General features: G+C 47.9%; 1 protein-coding gene across 1 annotated transcript in view; it reads left to right on the top strand.

Moving 5' to 3' along the window:
- The first annotated feature begins 4,291 nt into the window (after nt 1-4,291).
- Nucleotides 4,292-13,646, top strand: part of LOC143767388 (gastrula zinc finger protein XlCGF66.1-like) — a 69,034-nt gene continuing 59,679 nt past the window's right edge. The window contains exon 1 of the mRNA XM_077255695.1: nt 4,292-4,744. Within this exon, the coding sequence (XP_077111810.1) occupies nt 4,730-4,744 (15 nt within the window). The 5' untranslated portion in view covers nt 4,292-4,729. The remainder of the gene's footprint in view (nt 4,745-13,646) is intronic.

Genomic DNA, 13,646 nt, shown 5'->3' with positions numbered 1-13,646 from the left:
CCTCCATCATTGCATTCAACTGTACCGGCGTCTATACGCCGGTATAGTTGAATGCGACGGCGGGGGCGGCGGATTGAGCGGCCCACCACTGGCACCGGCCCTTCTGGCATTTGCCAGAAGTGCCCTATGGCCAGTCCAGCCCTGGATACATTGATAGCCGGCAAGGAAATGACAGGAAAGCCAGGTTAAATAGGAAACACCAAGCCTCTGATGGACAGGTGGAAACCAGAGACCGCAAACCACCAAAGTCACCCAGTACCAGTTGTAACCACCAGAGGGAGCCCAAAAACAGAATCCACAACAGTCAAGACCACCACACGATGCTTAGCACCCTCGAGCCAATGACGCCACTCCTCAAATGCCCACTTCATGGCCAGCAACTCCCGATTGCCAACATCATAATTCCGCTCAGCAGGCGAAAACTTCCTAGAAAAGAAAGCACATGGTCTCATTACCGAGCAACCAGGGCCTCTCTGCGACAAAACGGCCCCTGCCCCAATCTCAGAAGCATCCACTTCGACCTGAAAGGGAAGTGAGACATCAGGCTGGCACAAAACAGGTGCCGAAGTAAACCGGCGCTTCAACTCTTGGAACGCCTCCACGGCTGCAGGAGCCCAGTTAGCAACATCAGAACCTTTCTTGGTCATATCCATCAAAGGTTTAACAACGCTAGAAAAATTAGCGATAAAACGACGGTAGAAGTTAGCAAAACCCAAGAACTTCTGAAGACTCTTAACTGACGTGGGTTGAGTCCAATCATGAATAGCTCGGACCTTGACTGGGTCCTTCTCCACAGCAGAAGGGGAAAAAATAAACCCCAAAAAGGGAACCTTCTGTACTCCAAAGAGACACTTTGAGCCCTTAACAAACAAAGCATTCTCACGCAAAACCTGAAACACCATCCTGACCTGCTCCACATGTGAGTCCCAATCTTCAGAGAAAACCAGAATATCATCCAGATAAACTATCATAAATTTATCCAGATACTTCCGGAAAATATCATGCATAAAGGACTGAAACACTGAGGGAGCATTAGAGAGCCCAAAAGGCATCACCAAGTACTCAAAATGACCTTCGGGCGTATTAAATGCTGTCTTCCATTCATCTCCTTGCTTAATGCGCACAAGGTTGTACGCACCACGAAGATCTATCTTGGTGAACCACTTGGCACCTTTAATCCGGGCAAACAAGTCCGACAACAGAGGCAAAGGATACTGAAATTTAACAGTGATTTTATTCAGAAGCCGATAGTCAATACAAGGTCTCAAAGATCCGTCCTTCTTGGCCACAAAAAAGAATCCCGCACCAAGAGGGGAAGAGGATGGACGGATATGCCCCTTCTCCAGAGACTCCTTGATATACGAACGCATTGCGGCATGCTCAGGTACAGACAGATTAAATAGTCTTCCCTTAGGAAATTTACTACCTGGAATCAAATTTATGGCGCAGTCACAGTCCCTATGAGGAGGCAGAGCACTGGACATGGACTCGCTGAATACATCCTGATAATCAGACAAATACTCAGGAACTTCCGAAGGAGTAGAGGAAGCAATAGACACCGGCGGGGAATCAGCATGAATTCCCTGACAGCCCCAACTTGACACAGACATTGCCTTCCAATCCAAGACTGGATTGTGGGTCTGTAACCATGGCAGACCCAAAACGACCAAATCATGCATTTTATGCAGAACAAGAAAACGAATCACCTCCCGATGTTCAGGAGTCATGCACATGGTTACCTGCGTCCAAAACTGCAGTTTATTTTCCGCCAATGGCGTAGCATCAATACCTCTAAGAGGAATAGGATTTACCAACAGCTCAAGAACAAAACCACAGTGCTTGGCAAATGACAGATCCATAAGACTCAGGGCAGCACCTGAATCCACAAACGCCATAACAGGGTAAGAAGACAATGAGCAAATTAAAGTCACGGACAAAATAAATTTAGGTTGCAAATTACCAATGGCGACAGGACTAACAACCCTTGTTAGGCGTTTAGAGCATGCTGATATAACATGTGTAGAATCACCACAGTAAAAACACAACCCATTCTGACGTCTATGATTCTTCCGCTCATTTCTAGTCTGAATTCTATCACATTGCATTAAATCAGGTGTTTGTTCAGACAACACCACCAGAGGATTAGCGGTTTTGCGCTCCCGCAAACGCCGGTCAATTTGAATAGCCAGCGCCATGGAATCATTCAGACTTGTAGGAATGGGGAAACCCACCATCACATTCTTAATGGCTTCAGAAAGGCCATTTCTGAAATTTGCGGCCAGAGCACACTCATTCCACTGAGTAAGCACGGACCATTTCCGAAATTTTTGGCAATACACTTCAGCTTCATCCTGGCCCTGAGAAATAGCCAGCAAGGCTTTTTCTGCCTGAACTTTAAGATTGGGTTCCTCGTAAAGCAATCCGAGCGCCAGAAAAAACGCATCAATATTTGCCAATGCCGGATCTCCTGGCGCTAGCGAGAAAGCCCAATCCTGAGGGTCGCCCCGTAAAAAAGAGATAACAATTTTAACTTGCTGAGCTGAATCTCCAGATGAACGGGGTCTCAGAGATAGAAACAATTTACAATTATTCCTGAAATTCCTAAACTTAAATCGGTCTCCAGAAAACAGTTCAGGAATAGGTATTTTAGGTTCAGACATAGGACTACTGGTAACAAAATCTTGTATACCCTGCACACGAGCAGCAAGCTGGTCTACACTTGTAATCAAGGTCTGGACATTCATGTCTGCAGCAAGCACAAGCCACTCAGAGGTAAAGGGGAGGAAGAGAGGAAAAAAAAAAAAAACTCAGAATTTCCTTTCTTATAATCCCACTTCTGCAATGCATTAAACATTCAATGTTGGCCTGGCATACTGTTATGACCCCAATGGCAGAGGGTCTCAGAAATAATTACTAAGTCTGCAAACATAAAAAACCAGCTCATAGGGCAGTGGTAACTGAGCTGACCATATATCTAATCCTAGCACCACAAATAGCAGCATCCGGGGAACGTGCCTACGTTGGTTCTGGACGTCTCGCGCCAGCCGGAGAACTAACTAACCCTAGAAGGGAAAAGAAAGACCTTTCTTGCCTGCAGAGAAAAGACCCCGAAAGTAGGATACAAGCCCCCAACAAATAATAATGGTGAGGTAAGAGGAAAAGACAAACGTAAGAATGAGCTAGGTATTTAGCAAAGAGAGGCCCACTAGCTAATAGCAGAATATAGTAAGATGACTTATATGGTCAGCAAAAACCCTATCAAAATATCCACGCTGGATATTCAAGAACCCCCGAACTGTCTAATGGCCCGGGGGGAGAACACCAGCCCCCTAGAGCTTCCAGCAAAGTCAGGAATCACATTTAGTACAAGCTGGACAAAAATAAGAGCAAAGCAATTAACCAAAAAACAAAGAAGCAGGACTTAGCTTAATTTTGCACGAACCAGGACCAGCAGACAGGAGCAAACAGAAGGATCTGATTACAACGATGCCAGGCACTGGACTAAGGATCCAGGAAGTTTATATAGCAACACCCCTGGACTAACGGCCCAGGTGGGAGCCAAACTGAGGAAAGACAATCCCAGAGTCATATCACTAGTAACCACAAGAGGGAGCCAAAAAGTCTAATTCACAACAGACCTGACTCGTGCCCACCCGACAGACTGTTTGTTCCTGATAAATGGACTAGCAGAGTCATTTCCGAGGTTCATTCCTCGGTGTTGGCAGGACATCCGGGAATTTTTGGTACCCGAGATTTGGTGGCTAGGTCCTTTTGGTGGCCTTCCTTGTCACGGGATGTGCGGTCATTTGTGCAGTCCTGTGGGACTTGTGCTCGGGCTAAGCCTTGTTGTTCTCGTGCTAGCAGGTTGCTTTTGCCCTTGCCCGTCCCGAAGAGGCCTTGGACACACATTTCCATGGATTTCATTTCTGATCTTCCGGTGTCTCAAGGAATGTCTGTCATATGAACAGAGCGTATAGGCATGTGTCCAGGAGTGAATGGAGTAGTAAATTGGTGAGGTATACACTCCTCTCCGTACATGCTCTGTGCACATTCCTCTCCACGCTCACGCTGCTCTGTGCCATACACACATTGTACATGTGCGACTCCGCTTCATTCACATCATACACTGAGGCCCCTGATCATGTGACCCCTGACTCCTCCCCTTCTGTGACCTCATCACATATCCTGTGCGCACAGAACAGCCATATACGTGGTGTGCGGCTCTGCAGGTGGAGGGATGTGCTGGAGATTCCTCATTACTGGGCACAGGGGACATTAACTGAAGCTCCTCTTGACTTTGCTCATTAGGAGTACTCAGAACTTCAGGTTGAGTGGTAGAGCCAGGTTGGGTTTCCGGGGACGGCCAGCTCCATCGGAGCAGCTATCTCTGGAGTTTCAAGCCTATATACTTCCCTTGGACTAGCGGCACGAACTATCCATGTCTGAACGAGGCAGGGGTTCTTCCTCATCAACATCGGGAACCGTGGGAGTGAACGTTTCAGGGACACTTGACACTTTCTCCCCTCCTTCGGGTTGATCCTCACAGATAGGACCATTGGATCCAATTTGGCGTTCCACCTGATTCACCTCCACACAACGGAGCAGCACAGACTTCTCACTGTAGACAGTCGACATCTTCTCCCTCTCTTCTCAATGTCGTGGCTCTGGGTGCGGCTCCCCTCTTCTCTCCATACCATTTCCTCCAGGGGCAGCACTCTCTCCAGTTGGCATGACCTTCGGAAGGGTGAGTGAATCTTCGCTGTCGCTTGTCTCTCATGGGGCTTCTGGACAGGTGCCCCATTCTTCCACATGTCCAGCACTCACTTCTGCGCCTGTCTGGTGGACACTTTGGTCGAATCGCCATCCTCCACGATAGGCATACCCCTTCTGTAATCGCTTTTCACCCCAGGACATGGAATTCAATTTTGGGACTGCTGCTGGAGTTTGTGTTATGCTCCGCATCTCTCTTCTATCGTCTTTCATCCCTTGCCATAAGTTACCCTGGGGTATGGCTTTGGACTCCAAGGTAGCAGCAAGGACTTCCTTCAGGCTCTCGATTTCTGCCCTCAGTTTCAACATTCCCTGCTGTAATTCAAGGGACCACTCCGGCTCTTCCTCGTTCGGCGTGGGTACTTCACAGCTCCGGACCATCCCTGCCAAGGCTGCAGTCCCCTGCTCCCTTATGCACACCTCCGCCCTGATTTATGAAAAAGTCATGTGCGGATTAGCTCACAGGTGCTCACACAAGGTTTACTTAAGAAGTGCAACTCTAAGGTCCGTCACTAAATGGTCTCGCAACACAATATCAGAAGAGCCTATAACTACACCGACTTGCTTTGCAATCACAGCATGGATCTCCTGCAGTGCGTTCATGTAGTAGGTCATGGACTACCCTTCCCTTTGGACACGCCTAAACAAGGCACAATTCTCTATTATCCGTGGGGTCTAAATGCATTATCTCAAAAATTTGTAACACCTTGGTAAAGGTGTCTCGCTCGTGGGGAGGCCTTAGCATGACAGAGCACCTTGCTTCTCTATCCAGGGCCATCATGGCAATCTCTGCCTTCATGGCAGGAGTCATGGTGTGTGATGGTGTGATATGCTATGTGGGTATCATTTTTCTGTATACTTCTATTTGTTTGCTAATTGATGACTGGCTGTTGCTGCCATCTGATATCAGCCCCCACAGTATAGTTTGCTAATATGCTAATGACATAATGGCCTAGCTTGTTGAAACAATGCGCCCCTGAGACCTTCCCCCTCCTGACCTGTGAATGAGGAGAGAGACTTGTAAATATCAGGGAGGTGAGACACAGATCAGTCCTGTATGGAATGATGATGTGTTGACAGCACGTCAGAGAGAAAGAAGAGAAGAGTATGTGGACTATGCTATCCTCTGTCTGCTGGATTGTTGGACTTTTATTCTGTTACTGAACTGCATTCGTGTTCTGGACTAGTTTATCCTTTGTGTGGTGGGTCTTATATGGACCTTTCGTATTTTTGCCTAAATAAAGGTCTTGGGATTGTTCACTCTTCGCTGGCTCTGTTGATTGTGTGATACGGAGAAGGACCCCGTGACAGGGTGCATTCTCAACATACCCCTGAATCGCTCAGTCCAGTCCCCCAACAGAGCATTGCTCCCTGTAAACTTTGGGAGGTTGCTCAGTATTGCCTCCAGCGGTATATTGACTCTTGGGGCACCCCAGACTGATTGGTCTGCAACCTCGGCGCCTGTGGGCTGCATCCTGCTGTCTATGCCGAGTGTTAGCAGGAAGCAGTGACGTTCAGGAGGCAGACTGTTGTGAACTATACTTTTTGGCTCCCTCTTGTGGTCACTAGTGGTTTGGCACTTGATTGTCCTTTCCCAGGTTGATACTCACCTGCTTCGTTAGGTCTGGGGTGTTGCTATTTAAACTTCCTGGATTCTCAGTCCAGTGCCTGGCATCGTTGTAATCAGTTCACTCTGTTTGCTCCTGTCTTCAGGTCCTGGTTCTTTGCAAGATAAGCTAAGTCCTGCTTTCTTATTTTTGTTTATTTGCTTCGTTCATATTTTTGTCCAGCTTGTACAATATGTGATTCCTGATATCGCTGGAAGCTCTAGGGGGCTGATATTCTCCCCCCACGCCGTCAGTCGGTTTGGGGGTTCTTGGATATTTAGCGTGGATATTTTGCAGGGTTTTTTGCTGACCATATAAGCCATCTTACTATATTCTGCTATTAGTCAGTGGGCCTCTCTTTGCTAAAATCTAGTTCATTCTTACGTTTGTCTTTTCTTCTTACCTCACCGTTATTATTTGTTGGGGGCTTGTATTACTTTGGGGTCTTTTCTCTGGAGGCAAGAGAGGTCTTATTTTCCCTGATAGGGTTAGTTAGTTCTCCGGCTGGCGCGAGACGTCTAGGACCAACGTAGGCACGTTCCCCGGCTATTATTAGTGTTTGTGCTAGGATTAGGTATATGGTCAGCCTAGTTACCACTTCCCTATTGAGCTAGTACTTATGTTTGCAGACTTTGCGATTCCCTGCCATTGGAATCATAACAGTATGCCAGGCCTGAAATAGTTAATGCATTGCTGAAGTGGGATTAAAAGAAAAGAAGTTCTGAGTTTTGTTTTTTTTTTTCTTCTTCCCCTTAATCTCTGAGTGGCTTGAAGCTTTGCTGCAGACATGAATGTTCAGACCTTGATTACTAGTGTGGATCAGCTTGCTGCACGTGTGCAGGGCATTCAGGATTTTGTTGTTAGCAGTCCTATGTCAGAGCCTAAGATACCCATTCCTGAGCTGTTCTCTGGAGATCGATTTCAATTTAGGAATTTTAGGAATAATTGTAAATTGTTTCTATCTTTGAGACCTCGTTCGTCTGGAGATTCAGCTCAGCAAGTTAAAATTGTTATCTCCTTCTTGCGTGGCGACCCTCAGGATTGGGCTTTCTCGTTAGCGCCAGGAGATCCGGCATTGTTGATGCGTTTTTTCTGGCGCTCGGATTGCATTATGAGGAGCCTAATCTTGAAATTCAGGCAGAAAAAGCTCTACTGGCCATCTCTCAGGGCCAGGATGAAGCTGAGGTGTACTGCCAAAAATTTCAGAAATGGTCCGTGCTTACTCGATGGAATGAATGTGCTCTGGCCGCAAATTTCAGAAATGGCTTTTCTGAAGCCATTAAGAATGTGATGGTGGGTTTTACAATTCCTACAATTCTGAATGATTCTATGGCGCTGGCTATTCAGATTGATCGGCGTTTGCGGGAGCGCAAAACCGCTAAACCTCTGGCGGTGTTGTCTGAACAGACACCTCTCTCAATGCAATGTGATAGAATCCTGATTAGAACCGAACGACAAAATCATAGACGTCAGAATGGGCTGTGTTTTTACTGTGGTGATTCTACACATGTTATATCAGCATGCTCTAAACGCCTAACCAAGGTTGTCAGCCCTGTCACCATTGGTAATTTGCAGCCTAAATTTATTTTGTCTGTGACTTTAATTTGTTCATTGTCTTCCTACCCTGTTATGGCGTTTGTGGATTCAGGTGCTGCCCTGAGTCTTATGGACTTGTCCTTTGTCAAGCGCTGCGGTTTTGTCCTGGAGCCTTTAAAAATTCCGATTCCTCTCAGAGGAATTGATGCTACACCACTGGCGGAAAATAAACTGCAGTATTGGACACAAGTGACCATGTGCATGACTCCTGAACATCGGGAGGTGATTCGTTTTCTTATTTTGCATAAAATGAATGATTTGGTCGTTTTAGGTCTGCCATGGTTACAGACCCATAATCCTGTTTTGGATTGGAAAGCTATGTCTGTGTCAAGTTGGGGTTGTCAGGGAATTCATTGCGATTCTCCGCCGGTGTCTATTGCTACTTCCACTCCTTCAGAAGTTCCTGAGTATTTGTGTGACTATCAGGATGTATTCAGTGAGTCCAGGTCCAGTGCTCTTCCTCCTCATAGGGACTGTGACTGCGCTATAGATTTGATTCCTGGCAGTAAATTTCCTAAGGGACGATTATTTAATTTGTCTGTACCCGAGCATGCCGCGATGCGTTCTTATATCAAGGAGTCTTTGGAGAAGGGGCATATTCGTCCATCCTCTTCCCCTCTTGGTGCGGGATTCTTTTTTGTGGCCAAGAAAGACGGGTCTTTGAGACCTTGTATAGACTATCGGCTTCTGAATAAAATCACTGTTAAGTTTCAGTATCCTTTGCCACTATTGTCAGACTTGTTTGCTCGGATTAAGGGTGCCAAGCGGTTCACTAAGATAGATCTTCGTGGTGCGTACAACCTTGTGCGCATTAGGCAGGGAGATGAATGGAAAACTGCATTCAATACGCCCGAAGGTCATTTTGAATACTTGGTGATGCCCTTTGGGCTCTCTAATGCTCCTTCAGTGTTTCAGTCCTTTATGCATGATATCTTCCGGAAGTATCTGGATAAATTTTTGATTGTTTATCTGGATGATATTCTAGTTTTCTCGGATGATTGGGATTCTCATGTAAAGCAGGTCAGGATGGTGTTTCAGGTTTTGCGTGATAATGCTTTGTTTGTGAAGGGCTCAAAGTGTCTCTTTGGAGTGCAGAAGGTTTCCTTTTTGGGGTTTATTTTCTCCCCTTTTGCTGTGGAGATGGACCCAGTTAAGGTCCGAGCTATTCATGATTGGACTCAGCCCACGTCTGTTAAGAGTCTTCAGAAGTTCTTGGGGTTTGCTAATTTCTACCGTCGCTTTATTGCTAATTTTTCTGGCGTTGTTAAACCTTTGACGGATATGACCAAGAAAGGTTCTGATGTGGCTAATTGGGCTCCTGCGGCCGTGGAGGCCTTCCAGGAGCTGGTTTACTTCGGCGCCTGTTTTGTGCCAACCTGATGTCTCACTTCCCTTTCAGGTTGAAGTGGATGCTTCTGAGATCGGTGCTGGGGCTGTTTTGTCGCAGAGAGGCTCTGGTTGTTCTGTGATGAAACCATGTGCCTTTTTCTCTAGGAAGTTTTCGCCTGCTGAGCGGAACTATGATGTTGGAAATCGGGAGCTGTTGGCCATGAAGTGGGCCTTTGAGGAGTGGCGTCATTGGTTCGAGGGTGCTAAGCATCGTGTGGTGGTCTTGACTGATCACAAAAATCTGATGTATCTCGAGTCTGCTAAGCGCCTGAATCCTAGACAGGCTCGTTGGTCATTGTTTTTCTCTCGTTTTGACTTTGTGGTCTCGTACCTGCCTGGTTCGAAGAATGTTAAGGCTGATGCTCTCTCTAGGAGCTTTGTGCCTGACTCTCCTGGAGTCTCGGAGCCAGCTGGTATTCTTAAAGAGGGAGTAATCGTGTCGGCCATATCTCCTGATTTGCGGCGTGTGTTGCAGAGATTTCAGGCTGGTAGACCTGACTCGTGCCCACCCGACAGACTGTTTGTTCCTGATAAATGGACTAGCAGAGTCATTTCCGAGGTTCATTCCTCGGTGTTGGCAGGACATCCGGGAATTTTTGGTACCCGAGATTTGGTGGCTAGGTCCTTTTGGTGGCCTTCCTTGTCATGGGATGGCGGTCATTTGTGCAGTCCTGTGGGACTTGTGCTCGGGCTAAGCCTTGTTGTTCTCGTGCTAGCGGGTTGCTTTTGCCCTTGCCCGTCCCGAAGAGGCCTTGGACACACATTTCCATGGATTTCATTTCTGATCTTCCGGTGTCTCAAGGAATGTCTGTCATCTGGGTGGTGTGTGATCGTTTTTCCAAGATGGTCCATTTGGTACCCTTGCCTAAGTTGCCTTCCTCTTCCGATCTGGTTCCTTTGTTTTTTCAGAATGTGGTTCGTTTACACGGCATTCCGGAGAATATCGTGTCCGACAGAGGATCCCAGTTTTGTGTCCAGATTCTGGCGATCTTTTTGTGCTAAGATGGGCATTGATTTGTCGTTTTCATCTGCCTTCCATCCTCAGACTAATGGTCAAACGGAGCGAACTAATCAGACACTGGAGGCTTATTTGAGATGTTTTGTTTCTGCGGACCAGGATGATTGGGTGACCTTCTTGCCATTGGCTGAGTTTGCCCTTAATAATCGGGCTAGTTCCGCTACCTTGGTTTCGCCATTCTTCTGCAACTCTGGTTTTCATCCTCATTTCTCCTCGGGTCATGTTGAGTCTTCTGACTGTCCTGGGGTGGATTCTGTGGTGGATAGGTTGCAGCGGATTTGGAATCATGTGGTGGACAACTTGAAGTTGTCACAGGAGAAGGCTCAGCATTTTGCCAACCGCCGCAGCGGTGTGGGGCCCCGACTTCGTGTTGGGGAATTGGTTTGGTTGTCTTCTCGGTATGTCCCTCTGAAGGTTTCCTCTCCTAAGTTTAAGCCTCGCTTTATTGGTCCTTATCAAATTTTGGAAATTCTTAACCCGGTTTCTTTTCGTTTGGATCTTCCTGTGTCGTTTGCCATTCACAACGTGTTCCATAGGTCTTTGTTGCGGCGGTACGTTGTGCCTGTGGTTCCTGCTGTTGAGCCTCCTGCTCCGGTGTTGGTTGAGGGCGAGTTGGAGTACGTGGTGGAGAAGATCTTGGATTCTCGTCTCTCTACACGGAGGCTCCAGTATTTGGTCAAATGGAAGGGCTATGGTCAGGAGGATAATTCCTGGGTGGTCGCCTCGGATGTTCATGCGGCCGATTTGGTTCGTGCCTTCCACGCTGCTCATCCTGATCGCCCTGGTGGTCTTGGTGAGGGTTCGGTGACCCCTCCTTAAAGGGGGGGTACTGTTGTGAACTATACTTTTTGGCTCCCTCTTGTGGTCACTAGTGGTTTGGCACTTGATTGTCCTTTCCCAGGTTGATACTCACCTGCTTCGTTAGGTCTGGGGTGTTGCTATTTAAACTTCCTGGATTCTCAGTCCAGTGCCTGGCATCGTTGTAATCAGTTCACTCTGTTTGCTCCTGTCTTCAGGTCCTGGTTCTTTGCAAGATAAGCTAAAGGCCCCGTCTCACATAGCGATTTACCAACGATCACGACCAGCGATATGACCTGGCCGTGATCGTTGGTAAGTCGTTGTGTGGTCGCTGGGGAGCTGTCACACAGACAGCTCTCTCCAGCGACCAACGATCAGGGGAACGACTTCGGCATCGTTGAAACTGTCTTCAACGATGCCGAAGTCCCCCTGCAGCACCCGGGTAACCAGGGTAAACATCGGGTTACTAAGCGCAGGGCCGCGCTTAGTAACCCGATGTTTACCCTGGTTACCAGTGTAAATGTAAAAAATAACAAACAGTACATTCTCACCATCTGATGTCCGTCAGGTCCCTTGCCGTCTGCTTCCTGCTCTGACTGAGTGCCGCCGTACAGTGAGAGCAGAGCGCAGCGGTGACGTCACTGCCGTGCTGTGCTCTCACTGTACGGCACTCAGAGCAGGAAGCAGACGGCAAGGGACCTGACGGACATCAGAAGGCGAGTATGTACTGTTTGTTATTTTTTACATTTACGCTGGTAACCAGGGTAAACATCGGGTTACTAAGCGCGGCCCTGCGCTTAGTAACCCGATGTTTACCCTGGTTACCAGTGAAGACATCGCTGGATCGGTGTCACACACACCGATTCAGCGCTGTCAGCGGGACCTCAACGACCAAAAAAAGGTCCAGGCCATTCCGACACGACCAGCGATCTCACAGCAGGGGCCTGATCGCTGGTACGTGTCACACATAGCGAGATCGCTACTGAGGTCGCTGTTGCGTCACAAAACTTGTGACTCAGCAGCGATCTCGCTAGCGATCTCGCTATGTGAGACGGGGCCTTATGTCCTGCTTTCTTATTTTTGTTTATTTGCTTTGTTCATATTTTTGTCCAGCTTGTACAATATGTGATTCCTGATATCGCTGGAAGCTCTAGGGGGCTGATATTCTCCCCCCACGCCGTCAGTCGGTTTGGGGGTTCTTGGATATTTAGCGTGGATATTTTGCAGGGTTTTTTGCTGACCATATAAGCCATCTTACTATATTCTGCTATTAGTCAGTGGGCCTCTCTTTGCTAAAATCTAGTTCATTCTTACGTTTGTCTTTTCTTCTTACCTCACCGTTATTATTTGTTGGGGGCTTGTATTACTTTGGGGTCTTTTCTCTGGAGGCAAGAGAGGTCTTATTTTCCCTGATAGGGTTAGTTAGTTCTCCGGCTGGCGCGAGACGTCTAGGACCAACGTAGGCACGTTCCCCGGCTATTATTAGTGTTTGTGCTAGGATTAGGTATATGGTCAGCCTAGTTACCACTTCCCTATTGAGCTAGTACTTATGTTTGCAGACTTTGCGATTCCCTGCCATTGGAATCATAACAGCAGACCAAGGGTTAACAATATTTAATGAACAGGGAATACTCCACACAGGGAGGTAATGGGTTAAACAGGGGAATAAACAGTCTAACTGCAAAAGGATATGCAGAGTTCAAGAATAAAGGATCAGGTAACGGCAGTTCCGGTGAATACGATTAGAAAGTCAGTAGTTCCTCAGACTCTAAAGTCAATAGTGCCAACAACGGCAGGTGCAGTGTATTTTCCAAAAGGGGTCCTGTGGGCATCAATGCCTGGTCTTCTGGGGGGCAGTGGTTGGTCTCTGGTACCATCCGCTACCCCTAGTCCATATACTGTAGTGGCTGACAGGAGTGTGAGCCACAGTCCTGTACGAGCCCAACGTGGCTCGGCAAATAACTGGCAAGACTCAGGGCGCAAGTGTCAGTCCCGTACCCGGACCCTCTTATGTGGCACGTGTGCTGTACTCATAGACACGGCGTCCTTCTCTTTGGTAGTCAGTGGCACACTGCACCTCTCTCTGGCTCTAATCCCCGCTGTCAGGATGGGGCACTCCTCTCCCTGACTGCTGCTGATCACGCAGTGTCCCTGAGCGCAGCACTCTCTCTTGATGGCTGCAGCACACCCAGCTTCTCTTCGGGCAGCGATCCCTCTGCAGACAGTGGGGCCCTGTTGCAGAGGCGGTACTCTGTAGGGAGGGGACGCGGAGCTCGCCAGTCGCCTGACTGCGCACTGCCCTCTGTTCGCACCAAACTGCGCTGCTGCGCACGCTTTTCCCTTTTATGTCCTCTGTCAGGATGAAGGTCCGCCTCCCTAAAGCTTCCCCCAGGCAACAGGGGTAGGTCCGCCTCGTTAAAGTCCCCCCACGGAAGAGGGGATGCATACTTATGAGTTCCAGACCCAGC

Source organism: Ranitomeya variabilis, chromosome 4, assembly GCF_051348905.1.
Source record: "Ranitomeya variabilis isolate aRanVar5 chromosome 4, aRanVar5.hap1, whole genome shotgun sequence".
Classification (NCBI taxonomy): Eukaryota; Metazoa; Chordata; class Amphibia; order Anura; family Dendrobatidae; genus Ranitomeya; species Ranitomeya variabilis.
Note: the sequence above shows the minus strand (reverse complement) of the source record. Positions and strands in the feature narration are given on the sequence as shown.